This window comes from Brienomyrus brachyistius, chromosome 13, assembly GCF_023856365.1.
Source record: "Brienomyrus brachyistius isolate T26 chromosome 13, BBRACH_0.4, whole genome shotgun sequence".
NCBI classification, from domain to species: Eukaryota; Metazoa; Chordata; class Actinopteri; order Osteoglossiformes; family Mormyridae; genus Brienomyrus; species Brienomyrus brachyistius.
The window spans coordinates 24,848,701-24,859,870 of NC_064545.1; the positions used below are offsets into that span (position 1 = coordinate 24,848,701).

The 11,170-nt window shown below is 43.8% G+C and overlaps 1 protein-coding gene and 1 long non-coding RNA gene across 5 annotated transcripts in view; both read right to left on the reverse strand.

The window, feature by feature from the left end:
* Window positions 1-11,170, reverse strand: part of LOC125706791 (cytochrome P450 2D3-like) — a 41,192-nt gene that overhangs the window by 16,017 nt on the left and 14,005 nt on the right. For 2 of the 4 annotated variants that reach the window (XM_048973624.1, XM_048973623.1), the window contains exons 1-9: window positions 9,633-9,829; window positions 9,033-9,195; window positions 8,791-8,943; window positions 8,407-8,567; window positions 8,122-8,295; window positions 7,749-7,887; window positions 7,439-7,626; window positions 6,785-6,926; window positions 6,528-6,640 (exon numbers count right to left, since the gene is read on the reverse strand). In XM_048973624.1, coding sequence (XP_048829581.1) covers window positions 6,528-6,640; window positions 6,785-6,926; window positions 7,439-7,626; window positions 7,749-7,887; window positions 8,122-8,295; window positions 8,407-8,567; window positions 8,791-8,943; window positions 9,033-9,195; window positions 9,633-9,794 — 1,395 coding nt within the window. In that variant the 5' untranslated portion in view covers window positions 9,795-9,829. Of the gene's footprint in view, window positions 1-6,231; window positions 6,641-6,784; window positions 6,927-7,438; window positions 7,627-7,748; window positions 7,888-8,121; window positions 8,296-8,406; window positions 8,568-8,790; window positions 8,944-9,032; window positions 9,196-9,632; window positions 9,830-11,170 lie in introns of those variants that run through there. The other 2 variants (XM_048973627.1, XM_048973628.1) reach the window with 2 other exon arrangements.
* LOC125706793 (uncharacterized) lies at window positions 3,692-5,046 on the reverse strand. Its single transcript, XR_007382075.1, has 3 exons — window positions 4,566-5,046; window positions 4,087-4,440; window positions 3,692-4,000 (listed from the first exon to the last, which is right to left on the reverse strand). It is a non-coding gene; the product is annotated as an uncharacterized LOC125706793 (long non-coding RNA).

Here is an 11,170-nt window from a genome sequence, read left to right on the forward strand (position 1 = left end):
GGGGAATTTCCAGTGGCCCTCGTCATGCAGGACAGTGGAAAGGTTCTGAATAATGAGGGTCCCCTGCAGCAGGTCCAGAAGATGAGAGACAGGGTGAATGCAGAGGACAAGGTGTTTCGGTTAATTCTATCAAAGGCAGATGTAGATGGATGAACTTTATTAATCCCAGAGGAGGAATGAAGGTTCAAAAACCAGTCAAAGACAATCGACAAATCAATATGGGCTATGTTTCCCACTATGGGCTATGTTTCCCACTATGGGCTATGTTTCCCAATATGGGCTATGTTTCCAAAAAGCTGCTGTTAGCAACATACATAGTTGGAACCATTCAATTGCATGGATCCAGCTATGTATGTTGCTAACGTTGTTATTGGTGACTATGCTAGTTGCTAATAACTATACTCTTGGGAAATGTGCCTATGGATTGTTAATGTGCATTGAGCCTCACCTTAGGGATGTTGTAGCCCATAAGCTGGGTGTCTTTGGTAGTAGAATGAAAGACACTGAGGGGAACCACGTTGGAGAGACGCTGAGCTTCGTGGATCGTAGCCTGTATGTAGGGCATCTTGTGTCTGTCCTCATAAGACACAGTGGATTTTTCCCCAAGTACAGTATCAATCTCCTGCTGACAGCTTGCTGGTAAATACAAGCAGACATACAGGTGTGCAATAGGAGTGACACCAAATCACAGTAATATTCTCTTGTTTCATGACACAAATAAAGAGGTATTAGGAAATTCACATCTGCTTATTTACCCTGAACATCTGGGTTGGTCATAAGGTAGAGCAAAGCAAACAGCATAGTGTTGGAGCTGGTGCCTGTCCCAGCAAAGTAGATGTCCAGAATGTAGATTATTAACTTGTCTTCACAGAAAGGAGAGTCTTTGTCACCTCTCTGAGAAGAGAACAAATATGCCATGGAGAATGCTAAAATTAAGTGAATCCTTGTTATCACCAGCAAGTTTGTATTTTTGAATGACTCCTTAACTTGGAGGTGTGGATTTAAGCCTTGTTGCGCTAAAGTGTAAAGAACTTATTCTCTCAATGTACGAGATTCATTTAGAAAGAGGGACAGTGAATATAAAAGGTTTTGCTGGGGGCTAATCAACTAATCTGAGAACCTTTTCTATTTCATCCAAATAGCAGTCAATTAAATCCCGTGGCTCTCCAGGCTCACGCGTGCTTTTGTGTTGAGTGATCATGTCTGCAGCCATCTTCTTCAACACAGCAATGTTCTGAAAAGCCTTTTTGAAAGGCAGTGGGAAACTGCGGACCAGGGGCAGAGCATCGTAGATCTGTGGTTGAAACAGTGAAATTGAAAAGGTCACTTGTATGAAAGATGCATATTATGTCTTGAAATTGAGACAAATTGAACTGTGGAGAATGAGGTAATTCTGTATGGTTACCATAGCCCATGGTCCATTGAAAATTCTGGCATTCTCTGTGAACCTACGAATAATATCCTGAAGATATTTGTCGTCATGATCATATCGAATTCCAAAAATGATGGAACAGATTATGTTGGAAGCAGCTTTGTGGAATAGAGTCTGTGGGCTCATGGACCGTCCTGCCAAAGACAACAACGTGATTTACTGATTCTTAATTTTGTGCCGTTCACAGTTCACGTGGCATGTTCTGTGTACATTGCATCAGTGTTTCTCAAACAATGGGCCGAGGACCGGTGCCGGTCTGTCAGAGGGTTCGTGCCGGTACACGGAGGGTCGCTTCTGCACCAATTAAAATTCAGTCAGATCAGGTCAGGTATAATAATAATAATATTAATCAATCAATCTATCTATCTATCTATCCGTCTATCCGTCTATCTGTCTATCTATGTGGATACGCATCTGAGGGGGGTTGGGGGTTAGAGGGTGTTGTTTATGCAGGGCCCTGCAGCCCCAAAGCCTGACATGACTGGTTCCCAGGACAAATAAGTTTGAGAAACGCTGCATTACATGATTCACTGCTGGACCAAAGCATGGCTTCACAGATCAACATACCTTGTCACAGATCGAATGTAGTGCACAGGACAAATTTCTTTGTAAGTTGAAGAGTTTATATGAATTTGCTGGTAGGCATGAAAAAGATCATACTCACCAACACTCCTGTCCAAACATGTAATAACATACGAAATCTCATCCAGGATCCTCTCTTCCATTGACTTTTTCCCCAGACCAAAGTTCCTGAGGGTCATGAGGGCAAAACGTCTGTGTTCCCTCCAGCTGGGACCATAGTCGGCCATTATGACCCCTTCAAAAATGAACTAATGTTATTATCAGCAGTCACTAGAAGCGGAGTGGAGTGTCCTTTTCTGAAATTCGGCTGGCCATGCCTGTTACCTTTTCCCTCGGTGATGTGACTGACCAGGAGACCTTGGGGTCTGCCTGCGAAATCCACAGACTTGGTGACCATTGCTTCTTTCATTGCCTGCAGGCCATTGATTACCACAGCAGGCCTTCCTCCAAAATATAAAGAAAACACCTTCCCATATTGCGCTGATAGCTGGACAAAGAGACAAACATATATTATTTTCAGGAAACCATGTGATGGAAATTCCCACTTCAATAACTGTACTATCTTGGTCATCTTAGATGCTCCCTTAGCAGGAGGCCTAGACATCAAACCCACCACCTTCCAAATATGGGCATAATATTTGGGAGAAATTTGTCTCCAAACATTTCTTACAGACTTTCTATTCTTGCTTGGGGAGTTTTTCTTTTAGAATACATGGAAACATGCAGCTTGCCTGAAGATGCATAGAAGAGGTGCAGAGAGCATCAGTCAATTAATGGCAACTTTACTGTGAAATAATCATGAGCCTGATGTAAATGCCTGATGGCACCAACCCATAACCTTTGACACACAAGTAGAACAAGGATGAGATATAAGTTCTGCATAAAGATTGTTTATAATGATCTACATCGAAGCAGTGATCAGGAAATGATCCTCATTTACAGCAACAATGTTGTTAATCTTCAGTAGCTACATAAACCAGTACAACTTTATATTCTGAGCAGTTTAATTAAAATTCAACATGTATATTGTGATGCCCGGCCCGTCCGCTCCTCGTGTGTGCCACGCCCCCTAATTACCCACGTGTGATTCCCTGATCGTGCCCAGCCATGTCTTGTTATCTTTTGCTTTGTCTGATGTATTTAAGTCTCAGGCGTGCCTGAACCCGTTGTCTGTCATTGATGTTACCTAGTGTACGTATTCGTGAGATGTTTCCCAGTCCTCGTCTGACTAATAAATCCCCGTTCACCCTGCTCTTGCCTGCTCGACTGCCTCTCTGCCCGTCGCCCCGTCCGTGCGCCTCACCCGCAACCCACGAGCGTGACATATATTAGTTGCACATTAGCTAAGAATGCCTCTCAACTCTACCTTCTTCAGGTCCTCCATGGGATTTTCCAAGGTTAACTGCAGCAGATTCCCAAAGACTGGTATCGGCTGTGGACCTGGGGGGAAGTTTCTGGGCCTCTGAGACCTGTAGAGGAAGAAGAGCAGGAAAAATCCGATCCAAAGCAGGAGCAGCGTGCTGACCATGGTGACTGTTACCTGTCTGCTCTCTGCAGCCTAATGAAAGACAGAGTCATTCTCTCCTCCCACTGCTCTTTGTACCATGAGTGAAAAGTCACTGTGCATACATGCAAGACCAGGCAAGCACATATTATTGCAGATGGAAGGTTGTTTTAATCAACAAAAGGACAATTGACTGTGTAACAGTGGGTATGAGAATCTCCAAATCTGAGGCCAAGGTCCTCTTTTGGAAATCAGTAGATTGTTCATCGCATAATCTGCCCTTAGTGAGCGAGTCTATGTACCCTGGGTCTTTTTCATGGGTGATAGTGAGAAGAAACATGAGACTGGCAGGAAGATCAGCAACTGAAGGTTTGCAAGCACTTAGCAGGTTCAGGGTCAGTGAAGCAGGTGATCCGTGGTGAGATGAGACTCATGGTCTATCAGTGATTCCACGTCTCTATCCTCACCAATGTCTACGAGATCTGGGAAATGACCAGAACAAATGTCATCAGTACAAGCAGCTAAAATGAGACTTATGTGCAGTGTGAGGTAAGACATTCAGAGGGACCTTGAAATACATCTGCCACTCCTTCAGATTCTGAAGAGTTTGCTGGGGAGGTTCAGGTGTCTATTACAGAAGCCAACCGGTTGGCTTCCAAGGGAGCTGTTCCAAGGGAGCTGTTCCAAGGGAGCTGTTCCATGGGAGCTGTTCCAAGGGAGCTGTTCCAAGGAAGCTGTTCCATAGGAGCTGTTCCATGGGAGCTATTCCATGGGAGCTGTTCCATGGGAGCTGTTCCAAGGGAGCTGTTCCATGGGAGCTGTTCCATAGGAGCTGTTCCAAGGGAGCTGTTCCATGGGAGTTGTTCCATAGGAGCTGTTCCAAGGGAGACCCAGGACACGCCAGAGGAATTGTATCTCCTTGCTGTGAAGATGAATATAGACATTCCATTTCTGAAACATTTGATGTGAGACGGTGTTATGGAGGGTGGTCCGGTGGGGCAGTGGTGATCCATTATCTCTGTGTGTGTGGAGTCTGCATGTTCTCACCTTGGCGTCATGGGGCTTCCTCTGGGTCCTCAGGATTCCCCCCACAGTCCAGTAGAGGTATTTACTGATATGGACAAACATAAGTTTTTAGTTGGTATTTTAGTGGTATTAGAAGGAATTCAGACTGGAGACCAAATTAATAATGAGAAATATAAGCACTGTACACAAATGCAGCCGTTAAAAACGCACGTAAAAACACAAAAGACCTTGGCGAAAAACACTTTACGTTTTGGAAAAATAAATGACCACAAAATAACTTTAAGCTTTTTTCGCCATAAATTTGATAGTAAATTTACACTGATGGGAACCATGTGACCCAAGTACAGTGACGAATAAGCTCAGCAGTGAAATGGGAACGGTAGCCTCTGTAGCTGCTAAGATACCTGATAACTATTCATTAAGATAAACATTAACAGTTCATGCTGAGCACATATTAAGAATAACAGTATTTACTATATTAATAACAGCTAAGGCATTGAATGTTTCCAAAATCTATTCTATCAACATACCGCTTAAAGTGATTGGTAAGCAATGGAACTGCACGCGATTCTCTGTCGTGAAGGTCAATGTTTGGAACTATTCACCGTCCCCATGACCCGGAAGTTGGCCAGAAATTCTTCCGCCATTTTTTACTATGGGCCTCTGTGGGAGAGTCACCACTGTTTTTCCTACAGAAAACACTGGTAAACTAATTACATGCTCACCCCACATGCCAAATTGACATTAACATATATGCAGTAGATGTAAAGGCAATTTATAAATACACACAGATGGTTTAATATTTTAATATTCACAATTTAATGACTCATTCGGTGCTATCTGCTCATACGAGAATTAGACAGGCGTACATGAACCTCGTGACTGTAACCCTCTCTCCATGGTCTGGGTCTAGCCTGAAAATCGTGAAAATGCTTGTAGCCTTAGTGCGACATACCAAAACCAGACAAGAGGGTCACATGACGGCTAGCTGCTCTGCGGTATCAGTTACGTCAGCTGTGCGGAAATAGTTACCGTACTTTACACTGAAGAAAGGAAAAATTAGAGCTGCAGAATGTGATGTGCACTAGACTGCTGCTGACTTTTCTTAAGTCTCCACACAATAAAATTTATACAAACTAGATGTCCTCAGATTTGTATTCTTCCTATAGTTTGGTTAATTACTACTTAAAAGCTAATCGGTGATCCGGCATATTTTTATACTGGAGACTTATGCGTACTTATGTGAATCTCCACATTTTCGTGGTGGATGAGTTTGCGTGTCAGGTGCAATTGCCACTGGTAGCGTCTCTCAAGGCAGTTTGGTCCTAAGTGAGCAGCCAGACTAAGTGTGATTCAGGGCCCCCCCATGATGACTGATAATACAACGGACCATGTTCCCCTGCCTGGATCCAAGAGACCGAAGCCTCGCCCTGGAGCCAGGCCTTGGGCAGGAACGTGAAGGCAAGTGCCTGGTGGCCAGGCCTCTACCCATGGGGTGGATCATGCATAGACCGAAGGAATAACATTGGTCTGTCCTCATGTGGGCCCACCATGTGTGGGGGGAGCCTTGGGGGTCGGGTGCAATGTAGATGGGTGACAAAACTCACTTTCACAAACCACGTGGCTCTTACACGTGACATACAGTCGTGGCCAAAAGCTTTACGAATGACACAAGTATTTATTTTCACAAAGTTTACTGCTTCAAATACAACATTTAAGACAAAAGATGCTGATACGTAAGAAGATTTTGTATCGTTTTTGACTTTCTCTTGAACTGAGTATTAGTCTATTCTGGTCATTTTTCATTTCTTCTAAATGTAAACACGATTTGTCGAATACAACACACTTGTTTTATTGTGATGAGTCAGGCTTGGTATGTAGTCATTGGCTTCCATGACGTCTTCATCCTGTCTTGTCTCCCCTGAGCCTGACCCCCAGTTTGTAGGGTTTTGGTGACAGCGTCACACCCCAGACAGGGCTGAGGTCCGGCACCCCGGCATCCTCAGGCCAAACAAACTGGTAACGGCGTAACAGAGTCACCAAAAGGAGGAACAGCTCCATGCGGGCCAGGCTTTCCCCCAGGCAAACACGAGGACCTGTCAAAAAAATCATGCACACCTCCATTAGGCCAGGAACCTGAAGCATTTCTGGGTATAAAACCATCACGGTTTTCTGGATGAACACATCACTGTTGAACTACATACTTCACCTGAATTCAGGGCATTATTAAAAATTCTTACCCACGGAGAAGGGCATGAAGGCGTCAGGCTTCACGAACTCGCCCTGCTCATTCAGGAAGTTGGCGGGATTAAAGTCGTGGGGGAACTTCCAGTGGCCCTCGTCATGCAGGACAGTGGAAAGGTTCTGAATAATGAGGGTCCCCTGCAGCAGGTCCAGAAGATGAGAGACAGGGTGAATGCAGAGGACAAGGTGTTTCGGTTAATTCTATCAAAGGCAGATGTAGATGGATGAACTTTATTAATCCCAGAGGAGGAATGAAGGTTCAAAAAGCAGTCAAAGATAATCGACAAATCAATATGGGCTATGTTTGCCAATACGGGCTATGTTTGCCAATACGGGCTATGTTTCCCACTATGGGCTATGTTTCCCACTATGGGCTATGTTTCCCAATACGGGCTATGTTTCCCAATACGGGCTATGTTTCCCAATACGGGCTATGTTTCCCACTATGGGCTATGTTTCCCACTATGGGCTATGTTTCCCAATATGGGCTATGTTTCCCACTATGGGCTATGTTTCCCAATACGAGCTATGTTTCAGCACCATGGTTCCAGCTATGTTAGTTGCTAACGTTGCTGGTGACTCTCCTAGTTGATAACAACAGTGCTGTTGGGAAATGTGCCCATGGATTGTTAATGTGCATGGAGCCTCACCTTAGGGATGTTGTAGCCCATAAGCTGGGTGTTTTTGGTAGTAGAATGAAAGACACTGAGGGGAACCATGTTGGAGAGACGCTGAGCTTCGTGGATCGTAGCCTGTATGTAGGGCATCTTGTGTCTGTCCTCATAAGACACAGTGGTTTTTTCCCCAAGTACAGTATCAATCTCCTGCTGACAGCTTGCTGGTAAATACAAGCAGACATACAGGTGTGCAACAGGAGTGACACCAAATCTCTCTCTTATTTCTTAAATCTGTCATGACACAAATAAAGAGGTATTAGGAAATTCACATCTGCTTATTTACCCTGAACGTCTGGGTTGGTCATAAGGTAGAGCAAAGCAAACAGCATAGTGTTGGAGGTGGTGTCTGTCCCAGCGATGTAAATGTCCAGAATGTAGATTATTAATTGGTCTTCACAGAAAGGAGAGTCTTTGTCACCTCTCTGAGAAGAGAACAAATATGCCATGGAGGATGCTAAAATTAAGTAAATCCTTGTTATCACCAGCAAGTTTGTGTTTTTGAATGACTCCTTAATTTGGAGGTGTGGATCTTTAAGCCTTGTTGCGCTAAATTGTAAAGAATTTATTCTCTCAATGTACGAGAGTGCAATTCATTTAGAAAGAGGGACAGTGAATATAAAAGGTTTTGCTGGGGGCTAATCAACTAATCTGAGAACCTTTTCTATTTCATCCAAATAGCAGTCAATTAAATCCCGTGGCTCTCCAGGCTCACGCGTGCTTTTGTGTTGAGTGATCATGTCTGCAGCCATCTTCTTCAACACAGCAGTGTTCTGAAAAGCCTTTTGGAAAGGCAGTGGGAAGCTGCGGACCAGGGGCAGAGCATCGTAGATCTGTGGTTGAAACAGTGAAATTTAAAAGGTCACTTGTATGAAAGATGCATATCATGTCTTGAAATTGAGACAAATTGAACTGTGGAGAATGAGGTAATTCTGTATGGTTACCATAGCCCATGGTCCATTGAAAATTTTGGTATTCTCTGTGAACATACGAATCATTTCCTGAAGATATTTGTCGTCATGATCATATCGAATTCCAAAAATGATGGAACAGATTATGTTGGAAGCAGCTTTGTGGAATAGAGTCTGTGGGCTCATGGACCGTCCTGCCAAAGACAACAACGTGATTTACTGATTCTTCATTTTGTGCCGTTCATAGATCATGTGGCATGTTCTGTGTACATTACATGATTCACTGCTGGGCCCAAGCATGGCTTCACAGATCAACATACCTTGTCACAGATCCAATGTAGTAAACAGAACAAATTTCTTTGTAAGTTGAAGACTTTATATGAATTTGCTGGTAGGCATGAAAAAGATCATACTCACCAACACTTCTGTCCAAACATGTAATAACATACGAAATCTCATCCAGGATCCTCTCTTCCATTGACTTTTTCCCCAGACCAAAGTTCCTGAGGGTCATGAGGGCAAAACGTCTGTGTTCCCTCCAGCTGGGACCATAGTCAGCCAGTATGACACCTACAAAAATGAACTAATGTTATTATCAGCAGTCACTAGAAGCGGAGTGGAGTGTCCTTTTCTGAAATTCGGTTGACCATGCCTGTTACCTTTTCCCTCGGTGACGTGACTGACCAGGAGACCTTGGGGTCTGCCTGCGAAATCCACAGACTTGGTGACCATTGCTTCTTTCATTGCCTGCAGGCCATTGATTACCACAGCAGGCCTTCCTCCAAAATATAAAGAAAACACCTTCCCATATTGCGCTGATAGCTGGACAAAGAGTCAGACGTATATTATTTTCAGGAAACCATGTAATGGAAATTCCCCCTTGAATAACTGTACCATCTTGGTCATCTTAGACGCTCGCTTAGCAGGAGGCCTGGAAATCAAACCCACAACCTTTCAAATATGGGCATAGAGCTACATGCCTACTGCTAGAATCCCAAGCCCATCGGCGTTGGATTCCTTTGACTGGAAACAAATGAAATTAGGATAAAGGAATAAAATAAACTCAAAATATTTGTGTAATTGTATACTTAAAAATGCTCATTGTATTTAAAAAAACCTCTGTAGGTCATAAATGAAAACATGGCATATTTCTCATTTTAATACGTGATTAAACCAGTGCAACTTTATATTCTGAGCAGTTTAATTAAGTTAACATGCATATTAGTTGCACATTAGCTAAGAATGCCTCTCAACTCTACCTTCTTCAGGTCCTCCATGGGATTATCCAAGGTTAACTGCAGCAGATTCCCAAAGACTGGTATCGGCTGTGGACCTGGGGGGAAGTTTCTGGGCCTCTGAGACCTGTAGAGGAAGAAGAACAGGAAGAATCCGATCCAAAGCAGGAGCAGCGTGCCGACCATGGTGACTGTTACCTGACTGCTCTGCTCTCTGCAGCCTAATGAAAGACAGAGTCATTCTCTCCTCCCACTGCCCTTTGTACCATGAGTGAAAAGTCGCTGTGCATACATGCAAGACCAGACAAGCACATATTATTGCAAATGGAAGGTTGTTTTATCCAACAAAAGGACAATTGACTGTGTAACAGTGGGTATGAGAATCTCCAAATCTGAGGCCAAGGTCCTCTTTTGGAAATCAGTAGATTGTTCATCGCATAATCTGCCCTTAGTGAGCGAGTCTATGTACCCTGGGTCTTTTTCATGGATGATAGAGAGAAGAAACATGAGACTGGCAGGAAGATCAGCAACTGAAGGTTTGCAAGCACTTAGCAGGTTCAGGGTCAGTGAAGCGGGTGATCCGTGGTGAGATGAGACTCATGGTCTATCAGTGATTCCACGTCTCTATCCTCACCAATGTCTACGAGATCTGGGAAATGACCAGAACAAATGTCATCAGTACAAGCAGCTAAAATGAGACTTATGTGCAGTGTGAGGTAAGACATTCAGAGGGACCTTGAAATACATCTGCCACTCCTTCAGATTCTGAAGAGTTTGCTGGGGAGGTTCAGGTGTCTATTACAGATGCCAACCGGTTGGCTTCCAAGGGAGCTGTTCCAAGGGAGCTGTTCCAAGGGAGCTGTTCCATGGGAGCTGTTCCATGGGAGCTGTTCCAAAGGAGCTGTTCCATGGGAGCTGTTCCATTGGAGCTGTTCCAAGGGAACTGTTCCATGGGAGCTGTTCCATGGGAGCTGTTCCATTGGAGCTGTTCCAAGGGAGCTGTTCCATGGGAGCTGTTCCATTAGAGCTGTTCCAAGGGAGCTGTTCCATGGGAGCTGTTCCATTGGAGCTGTTCCAAGGGAGACCCAGGACACGCCAGAGGAATTGTATCTCCTTGCTGTTTTATGAATGTCACAAGCAGTTATGGAGATGACGATAATAATAGCAGCTTTTGCAAAAAAAAAATATTACCGAAAGTCGTTTATTAATTTTTAGATTGGATTGACCGCTTTAGAAATGACAAAACTGCAGTGATTCTTTTTACCACTAGGGGGAAACAATCCCAATCAGTTCCTTTTATAATGCAAGCCATATTTATCAGTAAATCTTAATGTAAATACTAATTATGTTATCTTGTCATAATCAGATGAAATAATTATATGTATGTGAAGATGAATATAGACATTCTGTCACGATCGCGGGCGTGCTGAGTGGCGATCGTGAGGGTAGGCTGGTATGGAATAGGCAGGCAAGGCGAAATCGGGGCAAAACTCGGGGTTTATTAGGGAAACTAGGAACAAGCAGGATACCAACACCAGACCACATTGAATCCACAACTAACT